General features: G+C 42.9%; 1 protein-coding gene across 3 annotated transcripts in view; it reads right to left on the minus strand.

Annotated features, from left to right (window-relative positions):
* ARNTL (aryl hydrocarbon receptor nuclear translocator like) overlaps window positions 1-23,253 on the minus strand; it is an 84,635-nt gene that overhangs the window by 31,809 nt on the left and 29,573 nt on the right. For all 3 annotated transcript variants that reach the window (XM_033928833.1, XM_033928831.1, XM_033928832.1), the window contains exons 5-9: window positions 22,267-22,305; window positions 19,131-19,172; window positions 16,791-16,948; window positions 7,947-8,026; window positions 2,028-2,120 (exon numbers count right to left, since the gene is read on the minus strand). In XM_033928833.1, coding sequence (XP_033784724.1) covers window positions 2,028-2,120; window positions 7,947-8,026; window positions 16,791-16,948; window positions 19,131-19,172; window positions 22,267-22,305 — 412 coding nt within the window. The remainder of the gene's footprint in view (window positions 1-2,027; window positions 2,121-7,946; window positions 8,027-16,790; window positions 16,949-19,130; window positions 19,173-22,266; window positions 22,306-23,253) is intronic.

Below are 23,253 nucleotides of genomic sequence, written 5' to 3' on the forward strand. Positions count from 1 at the left end.
ATTTTAATCTAAGAACATAACAATTGCCGCTGCTGGGTCAGTGGTCCATCGTGTCCAGCAGTCTGCTCATGCGGCGGCCCTTAAGTCAAAGACCAGTGCCCTATTTGAGTCTAGTCTTACCTGCGTATGTTCTGTTCCAGCAGGAACTTATCTAACCTTCTCTTGAATCCCTGAAGGGTGTTTTCCCCTATAACAGCCTCCGGAAGAGTGTTCCAGATTTCTACCACTCTCTGGGTGAAGAAGAACTTCCTTACGTTTGTACGGAATTGATCCCCTTTCAACTTTTACATTTGTACGGAATTGATCCCCTTTCAACTTTTGTGTGTATATATATATATATATATATATATATAAATATTTCTGTTCTGCCCATCACAAAGGTCTTAAAGAAATTACAGCATATTTGCATCAGTAGTAATAATGCCTGTCACATGTGAATTTGCGCTTAGGTTGTGGGGCAGCAGCTTGCTACCTGATCCTCAGGAATCAAATGGCAAATCTAGGTTTCGGTACAGTCTATCCACCAGGAAATGAAAATAAGATATATCTGTAAACAGTACATTTGGCCAGGTTGAGAATCACTACTGTCACACATCAGTTTTTAGGATTTAAATAACTCAGGCTTTGGGATGCCAAATCAGGACTTCTCAGGATAAGCATGATGAATATGCATGAGCTATGTTTGTACACATTTGGTCAAAAAAGCTGGCCGACCTGCAGAGTTTGATTATCTTGAAAAGCTCAAGGATTCCAAGGACAACATTTAGGTGAGGTGAGGGGGGTGAGGGGGGAAGTCCACCCTGAGCGCCATGTTGGTGGGGGCACAGGCACCTCTCATCCTCTCTGTCCCCTGCCTCTTCCCATTCCTCTAGTTGAAGTTGTTTGCGGTAGTCAACCACGTGCTCTTCGCGACCCCGTCGGCTCTCCCGCTGACATCACTTCCTGGTGCCGCGCACAGGAAGTGACGTCAGAGGGAGAGCCAATGGAGGTCGCGAAGAGCACGTCGTTGACCGCCGCGAGCAACAACTTCAACTAGAGGTATGGGGGAAGGGAAAGGGGGGGCGCATGCGGCAGGCGGAATCAGATAAAGAATGTGGGGAGAGGAGAGTGGCAGAGGCGGGGGAGGGTCATTGCTATCCTGGCTGCCTCTCACCCTCGCTGTGCCACTGCATTTAGGAAATGCCCATATATCGTTGGCTGCCATCGACTCGTGTTCGAGCCCTAGCGACTTGATGAAGTGCGGATCTAAAAAGAAATCGGTTTTGTGCTAGTCCGGAAAGGTCCTCCAGCATCATCCCCATAGTGCATTATATTACCACATTGCAGGTTAACATTAGTTACTGCAGGATACATAGTAAAGAGATGCAAAGCATGCAGATATAGGCGCATCTCATTACTGTACAAATCAAATCATGTGGCTTGCAGTGAACACTGAAAGCTGCATTTTTCCTGACCAGGAGTATCATGCTCTAAAGCAGCAGCCCAATGCTTTCAGCCCCCTGTTTTGTTTTGTTTTTTTTTTTAAAAAGGGGGGGGGGGGAGCAGGCATTCATTTTCCCACTTCTTCCCAGCAGGCATATCCCCCACCTTCACCTTCTCTTGGGACCCTCCCATCTTGAGAAATCCCTGCGGTCTGTTGGGGTGGGGGCAGAAGTGATCCCCAGCCACCTCTGCTCCTGCCAGTGCAGGGTTCAGATGATGCCAGTGACCCCTAGCAGTAGTCTTGAGGTACTACCACCACTAGAGATCAAGTTGCCATATACGGCAAAAGTTGATTGCAAGCTGCTTTATCCATATACCATGGGAATGACTAACCTCCAGTACTAACATACCACAGTTTAGTCACTCCAGTAGGAAATTAAGGTGTGGTAAAAGCCTGAATTTTAACCACACCTTAATTACTAATCCCCTAAGTTATTTTTCTCATTTCCTGCATTCTACAATACAAAAAAGGGGCTAAGAAAAAAACCACTCTTGATATTCACATTTCCCAGTTTGTAATCTAATAATGAAGTACAGAATGTTACCTGACTGTAGTTGAGGATCTTGAAAACAGATTCAGAAACAAACAGAATCTTCCCTCTGTCACAGCCCACAACAAACAGAAATCCATCTGCTGCCTAATTAAGAGAAGCATGAACGTTAATGGAGAAAATTTTTTATCAAACACCTGATGTTCACATTTTCTCAGATACTTCACATTAACCTTTGCAGTAGCTCTGCTGGAAACTCAGTCACACAGCAGGTACCTCATGGGCAGAATAATTACAAGCTTTGGCTAGAGTGCGCTGGAGCCATATAGATCTCTAGCTAAAATCTAGATACATTTTCCCCATGTTACAAAGGGAGAACATGTTGATGGGGGGAAATATCCATGTCGGGCATTATACCAACTCAAAGGCACATGTGCATTATTAAACAAGTGCTCGTTTCAGTCAGGGCTTAACATAAGAGCTAAGGGCGTCACTTTCATTTAACTCCCATTTTTTATTTATTCCTCCAAAATTAAACAAGCTACAATTGTGGCCTCGCTATTTAATTAGCGATACGCCTGAGGAGAACTTTCACCTAAGCTGGGCCAAAATGTTTGGCGAGGCCAATTGGGATCCCTGAGGAAGAACTTTTTGGTCGAAACACGGACCGTGTTGGGTTCTCTCCAATTACCAAGTTGTGGATAAATTGTACTATTTTTAAGTTTGAATACACTTTTGAATCTTAATAAAGCCTGTATCAGTAAACATCAGACTCCACATTTCCTTTTGTTTTGGATACTCACTATTTAATTGCCAGTACTTGCATGCATAGGTTTATTACATGAGGGCAGTGGTGTAGAAAGGGTGAGAGGTGCCTGGGGCAGTGGTGCCCTTCCCCCGCCCTAGTCTCCACCCCCCCCCACTCCTTCCCTGACCACCCCTGTGCCCTTCTTCCCTTTCCCTGTACCTCTAATTATTCACCGCCATGACCAACTTCAATGTGCTCCTTGCGACCACATCGGCTCTCCCTGATATCACTTCCTGTGCATGACACCCGGAAGTGACATCACCTGGAGCTGACATGGTCACCAGGAGCACATTGATGTTGTTTGCAGTGGTGAGGAAATAGAGGAACAGGGCAAGGGAAAGGGGAGCATGCGCATGGCAGGGGGGAAAAGGGGTGCCAGATGCCCCTCACAGATGTAAATTATGAAATTGCCGCTTCCAAGTGCAACACTGACATCTCCACAAGGAAGCTGCTGGGTCCATACTGTTCATTGTTTTAACTTGTAACTTTAGAATGGCTGCTCCCACTGCACATGCCAGCAGATCCACCCTGTATTTCTAGTGGGTATTTTAGAAAATCTCCGTGCCAGCAGATCCTTTTCTAAAATACCACCAGAACTGAACATCTCAGTTCTAATCTCCACATTCTAATCTAAACCAAGGGTGGGCAACGAGGGCCACAATCCAGTTGGGTTTTCAAGATGTCCCCAATGAATATGCATGAGATCTCTATGCTTACAATGGAGGTAGTGCATGCAAATGGATCTCATGCATACTCACTGGAGAAATCCTGAAATCCCGACTGGATTGCGGCCCTCGAGGACCGAGGTTGCCCACCCCTGTTCTAAACCAAATGAAGCCCAAGGTTATTTAATCATCCAGAAAAGAAATTTGTATCTGGAATAAGCCACTGTTAAAACTAAGCTCTTTATTAAGTTCTTAGCACTGGAAATGCGAGATTTCCTGAACAATACATGGTTCCAAACACCAGCAGAGAAGAAATCCCAAAACTCCTGCCTCTTTCAACTACAACATAGAGCATTCAAATCTCATAACTTGAGCGGTTTGTTTTATTTATTTATGCTCTTTTTCATATTAGAAATTAAAGTGCATTATCTTTGACCAACTATTACTTAATGCATGGGTATTAATTTTGCATTGATTTTCAGTTTAGGATGAGAAAAATGGATTAGTCTTGCAGCTCACTTTTGGCTGCTATTAGTAATTCTACATCCACAAACACCACTTGAGCTAAGTAAGCCTGAGTCACCAATGCCATCTGTTAACAATTACAATACTAGGAGGTAACCCTATTTTTATCTACCCCTTATTGCTAATTTCAAGAGATAATCAGTTTGACAAGACACAGATTTCTTACTAATATAAATATAGTTATCTACAATGCAGATTATAAGGATGGCAAGCCACATGAAGTAAGATGTTAATTATTCACCTAATAATACTATGGCAAGGGTGGGCAACTCCGGTCCTCGAGGGTCGGAATCCAATCGGGTTTTCAGGATTTCCCCAATGAATATGTATTGAAAGCAGTGCATGCAAATAGATCTCATGCATATTCATTGGGGAAATCCTGAAAACCCGATTGGATTCCTGCCCTCAAGGACCAGAGTTGCCCATGGTATTATCAGCAGCTATTGTAAAAACACTGCAATTAAGCTTCAGAAAGTACATATTTCATTTCAGATATTTTAAATAAGTTCTACATGACAGAATTCGCCTAGGATGTATGTATGTTTTGGCCATCATTTTTAGAGGGGGATTCATCAAGGTGTGATATAAGATTGCCCTTTACCGTACCTTCATTCCCCATGTGATTCAGCAACCTGCGGAATTCTGACACCACCTTAGAGGAATAATGCTGCTTGTGAGCCACTTTGCAAAGCAGGGCTATTCCTGCGGACTGGGAGCATTGGGCTGCAAAACAGCAGCCTCATGCTCCCGAACCGCTTCTCCCCACTCAAGCACTCCCCCAGAATTGAAGCCTCCTCTCCCCCTTCCCTTCTCCTCTCTTGTCTTTCCCTACACTCCTCCCCAGGAGCTCTGTTCATCAGGAAAATCTCTCTTCTCTTCTACTGCCAACTCCAGCCTGCGCCCTTTCTCTCTTGCTACATCTTACATCTAGAACAGACATGAGCAACTCCGGTCCTTGAGGGCCGGAATCCAGTCGGGTTTTCAGGATTTCCCCAATGAATATGCATCGAAAGCAGTGCATGCAAATAGATTTCATGCATATTTATTGGGGAAATAAGAACATAAGCTGTGCTGGGTCAGACCTGAGGTCCATCATGCCCAGCAGTTCGCTCACACAGCGGCCCATCAGGTCCAGGACCTGTATACTAGCCCTCTATCTATAACCTTCTATCCCCTTTTCCTTCAGAAAATTGTCCAATCCCTTTTTGAACTCCAATACCGTACCCTGTCCTATCACTCCCTCTGGAAGCGCGTTCCAGGTGTCCACCACCCGTTGGGTGAAGAACTTCCTAGCATTGGTTCTGAATCTGTCTCCTTTTAATTTTTCGTAATGCCCTCTCGTTCTTGTAGTTGTCGAAAGTTTGAAGAATCTGTCCCTCTCCACTTTCTCTATGCCCTTCGTGATCTTGTAAGTCTCTATCATATCCCCTCTAAGTCTCCGCTTCTCCAGCATAAAAAGCCCCAGTCTCTCTAATCTTTCAGCATATGAAAGGTTTTCCATACCTTTTATCAAACGCGTCGCTCTCTTCTGAACCCTCTTGAGTATCGCCATATCCTTCTTTAGGTACGGCGACCAATATTGCACGCAATACTCCAGATGCAGGCGCACCATCGCCCGATACAATGGCAGGATAACTTCTTTCATTCTGCTTGTAATACCCTTCTTGATTATTCCTAGCATTCTATTTGCTTTCTTAGCAGCCGCTGTGCATTGTGCCGATAGCTTCATTGTCATGTCCACTATTACCCCCAAGTCCCTTTCTTGGAAACTCTCACTCAATAACAGCCCTCCCATTGTGTAGCTGTACCTCGGGTTTCTGTCCGATTGGATTACGGCCCTTGAGGATCGGAGTTGCCCATGTTTGGCCTAGAACAAGCTGCCTGAGTCAGTGCGTCAAGTTCCGTCCCTTGAGCTATCCAAAACCAGAGTAAAAGACCACCTCTTCAAGAATGCATTTAGTTCATAACCCCTTCACCCTAAGCACCCTGAGAAACTCCCTAAGCCCCTACTTGCCCTGTTGTTTGTTAATTTACCCTCCCCCCTTTTACAAAATCGCAAAAGTGTTTTTTAGCACTGGCCAGGAACTCTATGAGCGTCGGAGCAGTGCAGAGCATTCAATGTGCTGGCCAGCGCTAAAATTCCCTTTTGCAGTTTTGTAAAAGGGGAGGTTAGCTTGTAAGCTCTACTGAGCAGAGACCATCTTTTAACCTTTTATTTGGCATTGTTGCTCAGAAGCAACATGTGTTTCTAGGTGACGAGTCAAAACCGCACGAGATAATCATGCGCAGACAATGCCGGGCAGACAATCACGCTCAGGACATCAGTGCGCTGGATTGAAACACTATTTTAAAGTGCTCTGAGGGGGGTGTGTGGGGTAACCCCCACTTTACTTAGAACTGTTGGCACTCCTGTTGGGGTGGGGGGGGGGAAACCTCCCCATTATAGAGGAAACTGTAATTTTTCCCTAAAAAAGAGGGAAAAAGGCTGTTTCCTCTATAAAGGGGGGAGGGGGGTTTACTTAGAACCAACAGTTCTAAGTAAAGTGGGGATGTTCCCCCCCCACCTCCCCTCGGAGCGCTTTAAAATAGTGTTTCAATCCAGCGCGCTGACTTCCTGTGTGCGATTGACTGCCCGGCATTGTCCGCACGCAATTCTCTCACACAGTTTAGTCTATGTAAAGTGTTTCTATGATTCTTATGGGAGATCAGCATCCCCAAATGCCTGTTTCTTGGCACTGTTGCCCTCGTTCAACGTCAAGTTACATAAAGCAGCCGTTTTCACCATCTGCTAATTAAAGGATTAAATATGTTGCTGTACAGTATTGCATATGCCTATCAGCACTATAGAAATGTTAAATAATAGGAGTAGTAATTTGCATTGGTGATCAAGGGCAGGGGGGTCCTCTGGGTCTTCTGGGTTCAGTGGGGAGGTCTTCAGGTGGGAGCAAAACCCAATTGCTCTTGCCCTGTCCTGCACCCTCTTAAATAATGGTGTGATTATTGCTAGGGGGGTGGGTGGGTGTCATATATTCCATATAAGGAAATATTTCGTTATGTGAAATGTGACCCCTAGTGGTAGTCTTGCGAAACCACTGCTAGGGGCACCTTTACTTCACTGCAGCAGTAAAATATTGTAGCTGATTTTCTATTTTTTTGTTTTCATGGCCATGCACTGTCTCCATTAGCGTGCGGCCATTAAAAAATATTACCATTTTGTAGGCAATAAGGGATCATGCGGTAATCCTGCTCTAATTACTTAGCACATGCTAAAGCAAATGTGATGATTAGCGCAGAAACGCCTGCTTTCCACCCCCAGACACACCCCTAGCAACCCAAAAAAAACATAATTTTAAGTGTGCGGATAGCGTGCCCAGATTTAGGGATTACCACAGGGCTCTTGATTGCATCCCGTGGTAAGCCCTTTATTTGTAACCCTAGTAACTCAAATTCATATTTTTCATTTTAAATAAATCTCTTGGTAAACAAAACCACAGCTGCTCAATAGAAGCTCTCAGCTGTTCTGAATCACAAAACTAAAATGAGCTACTGAAGAACCAGCAGATATAAAAACACATACAGTATTCTGGTTTGGTGAATCATTCAGAGTTTTAAAAAGCTCTATCACAGTGGTCTCAAACCCTTTGCAGGGCCACATTTTGGATTTGTAGTACTTGGAGGGCCTCAGACATAATAGCTAATGTCTTATTAAAGAAATGACAGTTTTGCATGAGGTGAAACTCTTCATAGCTGATAAATCTTTTCTTTTGGCTAAGTCTTAATAATAATATTGTAATTTATAACTAAAGAGACATATGATCAAGAAACAGTTTTATTTTACTTTTGTGATTATGATAAACATACCGAGGGCCTCAAAATAGTACCTGGAGGGCCGCATGTGGCCCCCAGGCCGCATGTTTGAGACTACTGCTCTATCATATCCTGGTGCAAAGGAGAATAAAAATAAATTTTAAATACCCTGAGAATAAGATGCTTTAGTTCATCATCGGACAAAAAAGAAGGCTTGTAGTTTGCTTCCGTGTAAGGATTTGCGGCGCCTTAAATTAAAAAAAAAAAAAAAAAAGGAAAAAGAGGTAGTCAAATTATACAAAGATGTTTTAACAATTTGTATTGATCGTGTTATCAATTTCAACAGAGTAAATTCTAGGAGCACACATGGCTTCACACATATAAGGTGAGGTACTAAAACATGTAAAAACCTTGCAAATGGAGGGAGTGGCCTAGTCACTAATCCCTGTGTTGCTCCAGGTACCAAAGTTAGATCTGAGACTGCTGGGACAGACAGGGAAAATACTTAAGATACCTGAGTACTCTTCAATGTATTGCAAACCACTTTGGGTGAATATCTGATAGTTTGTATTTAATGTACACTTGATGTATGTATTAAAATGAATAAAGATTTTGGAAAAAAAAAAAAAAGTAGTTAAATATCAATAATAATAAAATGCTAGAGGCGCATGCGCTCTTGAAAATTAGTGAGCGCTGGCGTCCTGAGGTGTGCTTCTGTGGCAACATTCTAAACCTCAGGGCGCATGCGGGGGCTGGAGGCGCGCGCACTGTGGAGCATTTGGCGGTTTGCAGTCTGCCACTGATTTGGAGGGGGAGGGGGGGCACAGGCACACCTGCCAGGATCTTCTCACCCTCCTCACCCACCCGCCGCGGCTCCTCTCTTGAACCGCACCAGGCGGGGATCGAGAGAGGAGCTGCGGCGTGGGCGGCCGGCCCACAGACAGGAGGCTGCTGAAGCCGGAAACGAAGCTTCCCAGGGGGGGAGGGGGGGCAGGCTGCAGAGGCTGTCAGTGTCTTCAGGCCGCGGCGGCTTTAGGCAGATGTCGGTGGAGGTAAGGGTTGCTGCTGGACATGGGAAGAGGTGCTGATGGACGGGGGGAAAGGAAGGGAGGCCTACTGCTGGACAGGGGGAACAGAAAAGAGGTACTGCTGGACAGGGGAAGAGGTGCTGATGGACGGGGGAGGGACGGGGGTGGGGGAAAAAAAGGAAGGGAGGCCTACTGCTGGACAGGGGGAGCAAGAAAGAGGTGCTGCTGGACAGGGGGGGGAGTTAAAACAAAGGGAGAAGGGCTGCTGCTGTATAAGGGGACCAGTGAAGGGGTGGTGGTGGACACAGGGGAAGAAAAAGGAAGGGAAAATGGACAGGGGGAGCAGGCAAGGGGTGGTGGTGGACCGCCGAGGAAAAAGAAAGACAGAAAGAAAAAAATACAGAAACGGGCTAAGGAGAGAGAAAGAAAAAGAAAGAAATACACACATACATACATATTCTAGCACCCGTTAATGTAACGGGCTTAAAGACTAGTAATTAAATAAGCAGTATGCTGTAACACAAAGGGCTTCTGCTCACTAGTGTACATTTACCACAGGTTTCATTGTATGAAGTACTAATGCAGTAGAACACTTTAAAATATATCAGCTTTTAATATGCATTGTTTGCGATAGCATGCACTGTTTACAGTCAAAGTGGCTCTGAGCACAAAAAGAGCTTTTTGGGGTCAGAACGTTTAAAAGGTTTCATTTAGTTTTTTCTACATATGAAATTTTATTCAAATAAATGACTAATGAGGTGCAGTTAATCCACGAAGCTGGCTTTGCAATCCAACAATTTAATGAAAAACCTACGTTTCTCAACCTTGCCCAGCTGTGCACCCTAGGCCAAGCCCCCTTCCCTTCCATCCTAAGCCCCCCCAACCCCTCGCTCTCTGCCCTATTGCTCTCTCTTCCAAAAAGAAAATCATTTCATACTAAGAATGTCAAGAAAACTGATTTGGGGAATAACATGAGCACAGCTCTTTATTTCTTGGTTCATTACAAAAATTATCTCAATGATAAATTGGGTCCATCAAGGCATTTTCTTAAGACTGTTAATACGTACATAGAATCCAATTGCCACTACTTATCCACCAAGAGTCACAAATTAGCCCAACTTCCCTTTATTTCATAGTGATAACATTTCATTATTGTTGAGTAAGAAGGCCCCATCCAAGCTGTAGATACAAGGAATGTCCAATCCTAACCCCATTTACAAACCTTTGACTGTAAGCTCATTAAGGGTAAGGAGGCCCCGTTCTAGCCATAAAAGCCACCATCAGACTTTTCCTATGACTATCTGTTGATTTCAAAACCCATGGATAGTCCAACCCAGACATACAACTATGAGAGCTGAACGCCCCTTCCCCTGACACCATCATTAATGAAATAAACCTCATTGAAACAATAAAAATAAGCACACTGCTAAGCCATATATTAAATGACAAGATATACACAAATGTAAACCCTGAATGCACAATAACATATGGATCTGGAATGGCTCTCAACAATAATAGCACCCATGAATAAACCACAGACACTTTATTGATGGTAATAACCAGGCTGCAGCTTTGTTCATTGGGAGGTTATTAGACCTTCACCTTAGCATGTGAGTGCTGGAGATGTCTTTCTCCTTCCGTTGGTCCTTCACACTGAGATTCCCTCCTTTTTTCAGTTATATCATTTATATGGCATATGATTGGTAATCCAGTGCTTGAGACAGAAGTTATTTACTTTGAAGGTCCATTAGACCTTTTTTGGCTGCTGTTTGTGGTTTCTATTTTGTTCATTGGGACAATAAATAAACAAGCAAGTAACAATTGCTTCACCTCCCGGCTACAAAAACACTGCAATTTGACAAATCAACATTATATTTCGCCTGACCCTGCCATAACAGCAAGAGCCTAGGGCAGGGGTGTCAAAGTCCCTCCTCGAGGGCTACAACCCAGTCGGGTTTTCAGGATTTCCCCAGTGAATATACATGAAATCTATTTGCATGCGCTGCTTTCATTGTATGCTAATAGACCTCATGCATATTCATTGGGAAAATTTCAAAACCCAACTGGATTGCGGCCCTCGAGGACCGGAGTTGCCCACCCATGCTCTAAGACAGGGGTCTCAAAGTCCCTCCTCGAGTGCCACAACCCAGTCGGGTTTTCAGGATTTCCCCAATGAATATGCATGAGATCCATTTGCATGCGCTGCTTTCATTGTATGCTAATAGATCTCATGCATATTCATTGGGAAAATTTCAAAACCTGACTGGATTGCGGCCCTCGAGGAGGGTCTTTGACATCTCTGGCCTAGGAGATGGCATGGACCTCCATGCCCCCCCCCCCATTCCTAGTCACATGACCCGTGATGTCACCACTCGGCTGATCACACTACCACATAACCGCTCATCTTCCGATGAGCCAAACCTTGTAGCTCGGGATCACTGCCACTGCGACATCTCCAAGTACCTCGCATCCTAAGCGAGCCTCTTATGCCAAAGGCGAGGGTGGGAGGGAAAACTGCCTCCGAGGGACAGGAACGGACCCTGTACCTCCCTATCGCCTATGAGCTGCTTCTCCATGGGCGACCAACCTGGGCCATCCAGCCCATTGTTATAGTGGCCCCTTGAGACCAGCTCTTGGGCTCTTTAGTTTAGGGTTACCAGCCATCTGGATTTCTCCGGACATGTCCTCCTTTTGAAAGGAAAGCAATTCGACACTATTGAAGACATAAAGCAAAATTCAATGCAGCAACTTTTGGCGATTCCTGAAGATGCGCTTAAGGACTGTTTCCGGAAGCGGAAACGACGTTGTGAAACATGTATACGTAGGGAAGGGGAGTACTTTGAAGGGGTCCTAATGGAATAGCTGTAAGATTGTTTAATAAATTTTTATAAAATCTGTCCTGGAACTTTGGAATTTTTATAAAATCTGTCCTGGAACCTCGAACAATGGAAAATGAGAAAGGGAATGGGACTTTTAGACTGCTTTTTTTGTGTGTGGTTACACATTCAAAGCGGATTACTTATATACAAGTACTTTTTTTTGTACCTGGGGCAATGGCGGATTTAGTGACTTGACCAGGATCGCATGGAGTAGCGCCGGGATTTGATCTCACAACCTCAGGGTGCTGAAGCGGCTCTATTACTAGACCGCTCCTCATCTGCAAGTGCTATGGAAAACTCAAGAAGTGTTGGAAAAAATATGCCCTTCTTTCCTCATAAAAATAACTAGAAAACAGTAGATTTTTTAAACGGAAATCTTCGGGGATCAAGACAAAAGGTAGTGCAACGATAAAGTTTTCATTCAAAGGCTCCCCTCCTCCCTTGTTACAGAGACAGTAAACACAAGACTAGTTTAATACTAAATTAAAAAACATAGGAAATTAAATGTATATTGAAGGAATGATAAATTTCATTTTATATTATAGTTTTATTAATTACTTCAATATAATGTGAATAGGAGAGGGAAAAAGGAGGGGGGAAGTGAGGGGAAGGAAGGGAGGTGAGAGTAGTAGGGGGGTTGATTTGGGTCATATGGAAATATATTTTGAAGGAATGATAGAAATATGTATGTAAATATTATAATTGTGAATCTATTTGAAATGAAATCTATTTATATTATATTATATTTAATTATTTCCTTCAATAAAATGTTATAAATTAAAAGTATGATGAAATACTACATTAAAAAAAAAAGTACAGTAGAATAAATAGAGCTCAGGAAATTGATTTGCAATAAAATACACACAGATTGTGAAGTAAATACATTAAGCTTCAGTGGTTTAAATTTAGGATGCATTAAATTTAGCAGTCTGTGGTCTGAAAACAGTGGGGTAATTTTCTAGTCTGACAGTGGATTCAAAGAGAGATTCATCCTACCATATTCCTTTTCGTCATAAACACACCGACAAAAAGCACCCAAAACTACATAGCAGGGATGCATTCATTTAAAACAAATGGAAAAATGTAACAAGGTCAGGCTATTTTTGATATGGTCCTTCTATAGAAGTCAGATTGTTATGGGTCCCTTCTTTTCAGTGGTGTAGTAAGGTGGGGGGGGGGCAAAGGGGGCGGTCTGCCCCAGGTGCCATATTGGTGGGGGCATCAGCACCCCTCCTCCTTTCCGCCCCCTCCTTCTTCTTCCCATTCCTTCTCTCCACACATGCCCCCCTTCCCTTCCCCTATACCTCTAGTTGAAGTTGTTGTTCGTGGTGGTCAATGACGTGCTCTTCGTGACCTCGTTGGTGCCACCCACTGGAAGTGATGTCAGAGGGAGAGCCAATGGGGTCTCGAGGAGCATGTGGTTGACCGCCACGAGCAACAACTTCAACTAGAGGTACGGGGGAAGGGAAGGGTGTGAGCGTGCGGCAGGCGGGATCGGTGAAGGAGCAGGGAGGGGCAGAGACGAGGGCGGGGGAGGGCTGCCTCCACCCCGGGCGCTTCTCACCCTTCCTGTGCCACTGCTTCCTTTCAGTGCCATTGTAATCTATGCTTGACCTGTCTGAGGCTCACCAGCAATCACACCTATGACCTTTAGGAGTAGGCTAGGGGTGGGCAACTCCGGTCCTCAAGGGCCAGAATCCAGTCGGGCTTTCAGATTTCCCCAATGAATATGCATTGAAAGCAGTGCATGCAAATAGACCTCATGCATATTCATTGGGGAAATCCTGAAAACCCGACTGGATTCCGGCCCTCGAGGACCGGAGTTGCCCTGGTAGACAGTGCATACTTATCCTCTGGGCAACAGAAAGAGAGGTATGTCCCTTAGTATTCTGTAAGTTATGCATGCAATGTGGCTTCCTGTTCATGGAACACCCAGGTCTATGCCCCCTTACAATTACTCATGATGCCACCTACGCACAATTGCGCCTATGCCTCTTAAGTGTGTAGCTGCCATTTTTTGTAGCAATAACATGCACAAATAATAATAAATGTATTTATATATCACAATACCTCACGGTTCAGTGTGGTGTATAATATGAGGCAAGAACTGTAAAAACACAGCAAATTTACACCCCAAAACAGTACATTATGAGCTCCTTTTATCAAGGTGCGCTACGGAGGTTAGCGCGTCGGATATTTCATCATGCGCTGACTCCCGTGGCAAGCCAAAATACTAACGCCTCGTCAATGAAGGCGTTAGCGACTAGCGCGGCAGGCGGTTGAACCCGCGGTATTCCGCGCATTAAACCCCTACTACGCCTTGATAAAAGGACCCCTATATATAAAATAAGACATTAAGAAATTATTAACTTATCTAGATTATACATATTTATCAAACAGATAAGTTTTTAATGATCTTCTAAAGGCCTGGTAAGAAGAAGAATTTAAGATCAAACCACTAAATCTTTTGTTCCAAAGTCCTGCCTGAAAGGATAGAGTTCTATGCAAGTTTAAGTACCAAATTGTAGAATTACTACTACTGCTATTAATTATTTTTAGAGTGCTACCAGATGTATGCAGTGTTGTACAGAGTCACGAATGAGGCAGTCCCTGCTCGAAAGAGCTTACGATCTAAACAGACTGACAAACAAGATGCCAGGAAGGAGATAAAGTTAGGGGAGATGGTTAATCTTCTGGCCAGGGTGGTGAGCAGTGGGCATTGGGATATAGGTTTATGGATTGGAAGCTATATCAAAAAGGTGGGTTTTCAGTCTACTTTTATGTATAACAATTTTTATTGAAAGAATCAAATAATCAGTACAATAGGATAATACAAAAATACATTCAATACAATAAGAATTACAATAATATTTCATACAAATTTAAATCATTCTTTCAAATTTAATTTCCATATGAATTAATTCAATCTTATCTACACCCCCCTTAATTCCATCCCCCTACCCACTATCTTCCCCTAAATGAAATCCCTCACCCTGGATGAAAGTTGACAAAAATAAAGAATTAAAATAAATAACTGGAATGTAATTATTAAACCTAATTTCCATAATAAATCATTGATAACCAAACTTCGTATTTTTGGTGAAAGATTCTGAATATAAGGATCCCAAAGGAAGGGGCATGACTGATGAACTCAGGTAGTTTATTCCAGGAATATGGGGCAGCTAGATCAAGTTTATTAGGATTTTATATACCGCCTATCAAGGTTATCTAAGCGGTTTTACAATCAGGTACTCAAGCATTTTTCCCTCTCTGTCCCGGTGGGCTCACAATCTATCTAACGTACCTGGGGCTATGGAGGATTAAGTGACTTGCCCAGGGTCACAAGGAGCAGCGCTGGATTTGAACCCACAACCCCAGGGTGCTGAGGCTGTAGCTCCAACCACTGCGCCACACACTCCCTCCTGAAAGGAGCAAAGTCTGGAATTGGCAGTGGAGGAGAAGGCACAGATAAAAGCAGCTTATCTAAGGAGAGAGAAGAGAAGAGAGCGTGAATATATTTATAGGTTAGCAATAGGAGTTTGAACTGTATAGGGAGCCAGTGAAGTGATTTGAGGTGAGGGGTTAGGCGAGTGTAGTGACGTTGGCAGAAGATAAGTTGTGCAGCTAAGCTTTGCACCGATTGCAGGGGGCAGAGGCGGCTCGGTGGGAGACCTGTTATAAGTAAATTGCAGTAGTCTAGGCATGAGGTTACAAGAGTGTAGACAAGGGACCGGGTAGTGTGCTCAGAGAGGTTGGTGATGTTAGGTGTCAAAGTCGGTCCTCGAGGGCCAGAATCCAGTCGGGTTTTCAGGATTTCCCCAATGAATCTGCATGAGATCTATTTGCATGCACTGCTTTTAATGCATATTCATTGGGGAAATCCAGAAAACCCGACTGGATTCCGGCCCTCGAGGAGGGACTTTGACACCCCTGTTGTAGAGATATAAGGGCAGGTTTTAGCAGTCTTTTGGTTGTGCTTAGAAAATGAGAGGTTACGCATTTTGGTGGGTAAATGTGTGTACCACATATAAATATGAGAGAATGAATGCGGAATGTTTGGGGTTTAGTAATTCATTTAATAAAGTGTGGAGCCCCATTGACTGCCTTTGCTACCTTTATTTCTCCTTTTCTTAGATTTCCTTACACATCCAGGGTGGGTGGGTGGGGGGAGGGAAGTGTATTTTGAGGATTAAACTTACTTAATTATAATATTGTAGTCACATAATATTTTATTTATTTATTTATTTTTATTTATTTATTTATTTATTTATTTATTTTTTATTTATTTATTTATTTATTTATTTATTTATTTATTTATTTAGATTTTTATCCCGTCCTCCCAATAGCTCAGAACGGTTTACAAATGAACATACACAGTGCGGAGTAACTAGACATATAAGTAGTACAACAGGTTTAGTGGTTGGATTTATAGTTTTTAGAGAGAATTGAATACAGGGAGATTAAGCAGAGAGAGAGAAGGGGGAAATACCGTAGTTTAATTTACGGAAAGTTATAAGCATATAGATGCAAATTTTTAGTGGATAGAGTAAGAGAGGGTCATACTGGAATTTCGGGAGGGAGATAGGAGAGTGGAGGGTGGCGCTTAAGGGGGGGAGGGACAGAGGAGATCTTTAATTGAAGAGGAGGGTCTTTACCGATTTACGGAAAGCTAGTAATGAGTTCTGTTGTCTAAGTTGGGGGGGAAGTTGGTTCCAGAGGTGTGGAATGAAGTGGCTGTAGGATCGTTTGTATTAATAACTGGGAGGAGGGTGGGAGAAAATGAATACTTTATGTATTACTTGTGTAATTAGTAGTGCGTTTTATGCATTATTTTATGTTCAATTATTTGTATTGCACTGTCAAAGTTTGAAAATCAATAAAGATATAAAAAAAAATAAATAAAAATGAGAGGTTGGAGTCGAAGATGACTCCAAGGTTGCGAGCAGAGGAAACTGGAACGATGATAGTATTATTTACAGAGGCACGGACATGTTTAATTTCGGATGGTCCTTCACATTTAGAAAAATCAATGAAGGAGCATCACAAAGTTTAATTTGTGCAACCAAAAATCTTCAGGAAAGCACTTGAATATATGCATTACTTACCTCGTAATGTCTTCATATGTTGAACAGCCATTCTGAGCACAGTCAGCTTATCGAGCTTTCGAGACATAGCATTGCACGTTGGTACCAAAGAAGCCAATTCATCGATAAAACTATTCATCTTATCTCTCCGCCGCTTTTCAATTTGACTGTGAGCCTCCCTGAACAATAAAAGGTTTTAATTTAGGCAACTATGAACCGATTTCATCAAACAAATCGAGAAAATAGATGATGGCAAGAAAGACCACCTGGACCCTTCAGTCCGCCAAGTTACAGTGAGAATTAACTGCAGGAATCTCAACATTAATGCAATAAATGTTACATCATAGTGTTCAGTAGCAACATTAATTCTATATATTGTGATATGAGCAATGCAGAATCCTGGTTATTAGAAAAACATAAAAGGGCAAATTCTATAAGAAGCGCCCAAAAATTAGACGCCAAATTCAGCGCGATTCAAGTAAAATTGGGTGCCGTTTAGTGAATCACGATGAGCGGCACCTATTTTGGAGGCGCCCAATAAATAGGCCAGCTCTAGGCCCAACTAAAAGTTAGGCGCCTAGCTGAGTGCTTAAGCACGCTCAAGAGCAGCGATTCCGCAACAAGGCGCCTAACAGGTAGCCACGCCCACGCCTAACGTGAATAGCACCTCTTTTTTTTTTTTAAGGCCGCCTAAATTTTTAGAGGCGCCTTATTGCAGAATTGCTCTTTCTTGATAGGCGCCTAAGTTTCAATTATTGCAGATTAAAAAGCTTAATTGGGCTTGTTAATCAATTTAGATAGGCGCCTATCTAGTTGGGCGCCTCCGAAATAGGAGCCTAACATTAGGCGCCGCTTACAGAATTTGGACCAAAATGTATACAATTTGCCTGGACTACCAGTTTTCAGATGAATTCTTAGGATGCCTAGAAATATCTAATTAAAGACACCTTCCGATGCCTAATGACACCTACCTGAAAAGTAGGCATGGTTAAGAGCATAGAATAGGTGTGGTTGACTTGGTGACCCAGCAAATGCATGCAGGACATTAGCGCGCTGACAATTCTGCCCCAACTTTGCATACCGAACAAATGTGCGCTGCCTCCCCACCATCCCCTAAGCCTTCCTATTTGTGCTCTGAGGGGGAGGGGGTTTGGAGAGGGGAACCCCCCAACATACTCATTCTCCCATTGAGAGAGGTGGGAGGAAACCCCCCCCAAAACACTTAAAACTCACGCTCGCCTCCCGAAGCCTTCCCATTTCTGCTCTTCTGTTCTGACGAGGGGTATGTGTGCGGGGAATACCCCCCCCCCACACACACACACACTACAATCGCGCTCTCGTGCAGGGGGATGCCCATGTTGAAGATTGCCGCTAACCCCCTCCCCCCATACACTTACAACTGAGCCCCAAAAATCCTGCTCCCTTCATGTGCGCACTTGTTTGTGCCTGCATTTGACGGAGCACAATTGTCGGAGCGCAATTGTCCTGCGTGCTATTGACGTTGTACCAGATGACTTAGGCATCTGAGTTAGGTGACGGTAAATTAGGCCTAGTAAAACCTGGCCTAATATACAGGCGCCTACCTCTAAGACCCCTAGGTGCTGATAGGCAGCATTCTATAAGTGGCACCTGGTAGTTGATTGACAACCACGTTGAGTGACGCCAATAATGTAGGAGCGCTTTGGCGCTGTTTATAGAATCTGATCCAGAATGTTTCCAGCTAATGAATGGAACTAAAGTACAGAGGAGGGTTTCTGCATGAAAAACACAAGTGTAGGCTAAATGCAGAGCAGTAGTGTATATGCAAGAAAAAGCAGCAGTAGTGTATATGCAAGAAAAAGCAGACACCAAGGATGACTAACCAGTGATGGACAGAAATTATCACAGTCTAGCCAACATTTAATAAAACTGGCATTTAATGGAAGATTATGTAGCATTATCATACGACACAATTTTATTGGCATGCTGATGAGAGCTAAGCCTCAAATATCTGCTAATAATAATAAGCTTTTGATGATATTGACAGGAGTTGCCATTCAACAAATAACGTATAACTGGAAATATTGTACAAGGTTGAATTATTCCCAAATTTAATTCTTACATGTGGATTGGGGGGGGGAGGGTTGGATTTCTATTAATAATATATATGAATGATAAGATATTATATTCATGTGGTATATTTTTTGTTGTATATGGAAGTGGGAGGGGTGGGGGTTATATCTTTTTGTTGTATGATATGGTAGATTTCCAAGTGATATTGTATTCTAATTGTTTGATATTTACTGTGCACTTGTGAATTATAAAATGAATAAAGAAATATTAAAAAAAAAACAAAAAAAACCTGGCAAACAAAGTGCTTACCGAGCATTTTTGATTCTACCCTGTTGGTCGGAATACTCCAATCTAAAAAGAAGAAGAAGACAGACTTGTGTAGTACAAGATAATCATCTCCATAGGTTTGTTTTGTTATGAATTCTTGACAGTCAATATAGTTTTAATTATGTTCTTTCTTATTCTGTATTTTAGTGCTATACATTATTTGACCTTATGGAACTGCTGAAGATATAGGATTATATCTAAATTCCTTATAATAAAAGGAAACGTTTAAATCCATATCAGTCCAAAATTTTTATTTTTTATTTTATGGGGGATACTTGATACCAAACTGACATAAAATACAACTGAAAAGGCAATCTTAGAAACATCTTTTTACCCTCTCTAGAAATAACCAGAGTTCTTTTGTAACCCTCCATCTATTACTCTTTTGTAATCCGCCTTGAACCGCAAGGTAATGGCGGAATAGAAATCTCTAATGTAATGTAATGTAATGTAATTACTTTAGATTCTTTTTGGCAGTCTGTATTTTAAATTTATAACATTTTATTGAAGGAAATAATTAAATATAATATAATATACATAGATTTTCATTTCAATTAGATTCACAATTATTATATTTTCATACATATTTTTATCATTCCTTCAAAATATATTTCCAAATGACCCATTGCAAAACATCTTATACCCCCACCCCTCCTCTTCCCCCCTTCCCCACTTCCCTTCCCCCCCCAAATGGAAGATTCCCCCTTCCCCTTCCCCACTTCCCTTCCCTCTCCCTGAATGGAAGATGACACGTTACTAGGTATTGTGATGCAATGAACACATACACAACATCTGTGCCATTAAAAAAAAAAAACAGAAGCCCTAATAGCAGTGACAGGAGGCTGCTTCCCCTGTCGCTGCTGTTAGGGCTCTGCGCAATGTGTCAATCACTCACTGAGCGATCGACTGGTTGCATTTGCATGCAAATGATTTGCACCTCCATGCAAATAATTTGCATGCAAACTTGATAGTGCTTCGATCGCTGCTGGGGAATCGGCCAACAGCGATCCAGTCGGTATCTTTAGTGCATCCAGCCCTTAGATGGCACTAACTGTGATTCTATATAGTGCACCTTTTACATAATCACTAGTCAATTTTTAGATTGACTATATAGGATCGGGCCCTATGTTTATAGAATACCAACTAAGAGCTGTTACATGTGCAACTGCAAATTCATCCCAATTACCATCAATTAACTCCCATTATGGCCAGTTATTGGTTGTTAATGCAAATTAGCAGCTTTGTGTAACTATCGACTTTCTATAACCTATGCACACAATTTTACATGTTAATGAAATGTGAATGCAAGAAATGTGCATGCAAGATTATAGAACAAGGGAGACAGTCCTTTAACATATTTCAGGAAGTATCCATGAAAGAATTTATCTGCAACAATCTTAGAAATACTTAAATACTTATTATAAATGAGACAAAAATGATTTCCTTGCAGATTGCCATAATTTGCACCAGATCAATACAAGAATAATCCAAGGAAATGGTGCACATTGAGCCCTTCAGAACAGAGACGGTTGTCAGATAAAGAAGTGACCTATTTAGTTAGCAAGTTCATGCAGAATGTATTATAAAAGATATGGAAGCTATTCAAAAATATAAAGGCTCTTGCACTAAGCTGCATTGTTGGTTTTAGTGAGCGTTAGAGGCTTGCAAGGACCCATGCTAATGACTATTGTGTGTTAAAACCAGCAGCATGGTAACAATACCCGCACCAGCTTCATAACATGGGAAGGGGTTGGAGGTGTGGCTGGCTGTGGCAGACCAATACTATATGCTAACTGTTATGACTGCAAGGCTATACTTACTACCACTTCATAAAGGAGGTGCTAACCGTAGCACAATACTGGTAGATAGGTGGCCCCCTCGCCTCCCCCCCAAATTCCCAGTCACAATCCCAACACTCCTCCCCAAACACCTCCAATGTCAACCATTCTAGCCTATTATACCACACCGTTCACTTCCAGGTACATCCCAGGGGTGTTAGAGGGTCTGGGAGTGGGGAAGGGTTTCCATGGGCAGGGCTGGGGTCAGGGAGGCTCTTAGCCAAATGATGGGATCCAGGTGTGTTGGGAGGTACTCTGTTTTGTGATTGAAGGTGTTGGAGTAATTCAAGAACAGAGGTCAGACGGGAATGGGGGAGTGCCCAGCATCATGTCATCGGCAGAACTGGCTTAAAGGGTTATGGTGATCTGAGCAAATGTTGATGGCAGTGCCCTCCCCCCCCCCCCCCCCGCAAAGCTTAAGCTTTCTCTTCCATCACCTAAGTCCAACATTTATTCCCTTCTCTCTCCACCTCCTAGTCTTGCATTGCTCCCTCCCTTCTCTCCCTCCCTCCTCCTTCCCCACAGCATTATCCTTAGGTACAGTGCCATTTAGGCTAGGGTTTCCAAGGCCTAAATGAGTGTGTGCCTAAGGTAAGTACCTTAGTCAATCCGTGCCAAAACTCTGCCCCAAATTTGCACCAAACCTGCCACTAACCATCCCTATAGACCAGCGGTGGGCAACTCTGGTCCTCGAGGGCCGGAATCCAGTCGGGTTTTCAGGATTCCCCCAATGAATATGCATGAGATCTATTTGCATGCAATGCTTTCAATGCACATATTCATGGGGGAAATCCTGAAAACCCGACTGGATTCTGGCCCTCGAGGACTGGAGCTGCCCACCCCTGGTATAGACGCCTACCTCGAAGTGGTAGGTGTCTATTGGCAAATTAATTTGTAAGCACTTTTAATTGGTTTTTAATGGTGCTTTTAATTATTAACACTGATTCAGCCAATTTAAAAAAAATAAGTTAGCTGCCCATCTAGGCGTCTCACTTTCCAGTGCTGTTCACAGAATCTGGGCAATACCGCATGCTCATTTTTGCTATTAAAAAGCAGTATGTGCAAAACCCTACTGCACTTAAAGAGCCCTCGTATTATTGCAATAGGCAAAGAACCTGATGAAATGGTTTGTCCTCAAAAGCTTATGCCTCAATAAATCTGTTTGCCTACAGGGTATCACCAGCCTCTGGACTGCTTTTAGGGGGGGAAAAAGCCACTTTTTTTCCAGGACAAAAGAATGCTGCAAAGGGTACAAAAATTCAAATTGTACACTCCTTTACCTTCCATGTGGGTCATCTTTGTCAGTGTCCATGCCTTCACTGTAAAAGCAAACAAAAAATAATTCCATTAACTGATGCTGTGATGCTGATCACAGTCTTTGGTTTACAAATAATTTTAAGAGCAAACTTATAAAAAGGGAAACTTCAGAGCTTTTGTCAAAGTCAATTTTTTAAAAATTAAAACTATAATCTTTACATTTTTAGGCTAAAATGGTTTAGCTAACTCCCACATCAACATATCCTTTAAAAAAAATTATTTCCAACCCAATGGAAGTTGGAAAGAATTATACAAAAGGGGTAGAGAATGTCTGTCTGTTTGTCCGTCTGTACATCCGTCTTCAGTTTGTCTGAAACTTTAATGGAATGAGATGAAATTGACAGAAGGGGGAAAAAAATGTACAAATAGAAAAGACAAGTTCAAAAATGGGCAAAAATCAGATTGAGGATTCCACAAAAATAATAATTTAGGCACATCTCAGTCTCTTTCTTTGGACTACTTCATGTGCACAAACCACAAGCATTTATACTTCATCTACACTTCCCCCTCCCCATTCGCGGTTCCTGCACTCGTGGTTTCATATAATCGCAATTTTTTTCTGGGGAGGGGGGAAAATAAAAAAATGTAACAAAAATCCATCTTTTTTTCCTCCCTACCGCCTTTCCAGCCTTACCTGGTGGTCTAGAGGGCTTTCGGGGCAGGAGCGATCTTCCTACACTCCTGCCCCGTGCAGATCGTCATGAGGAAATGGCTGCTGGGAGTTCCCGTAGTCTTTCGAGACTACGTCAGGAACTCCCTACAGCCATTTCCTGATGGCGATCTGCATGGGGCAGGAGCGTAGGAAGATCGCTCCTGCCCCGAAAGCCCTCTAGACCACCAGGTAAGACTGGGAAGGCGGCAGGGAGGTGGGGGTGGGTCAGAGCCGGATAATCGCGGTTTTTCGGCATTCACGGTCCGGCTCTGCCCGTATCCCCCGCGAATGACGAGGG

The sequence above is a fragment of the Geotrypetes seraphini genome, chromosome 19, assembly GCF_902459505.1.
Source record: "Geotrypetes seraphini chromosome 19, aGeoSer1.1, whole genome shotgun sequence".
Taxonomy (NCBI): Eukaryota; Metazoa; Chordata; class Amphibia; order Gymnophiona; family Dermophiidae; genus Geotrypetes; species Geotrypetes seraphini.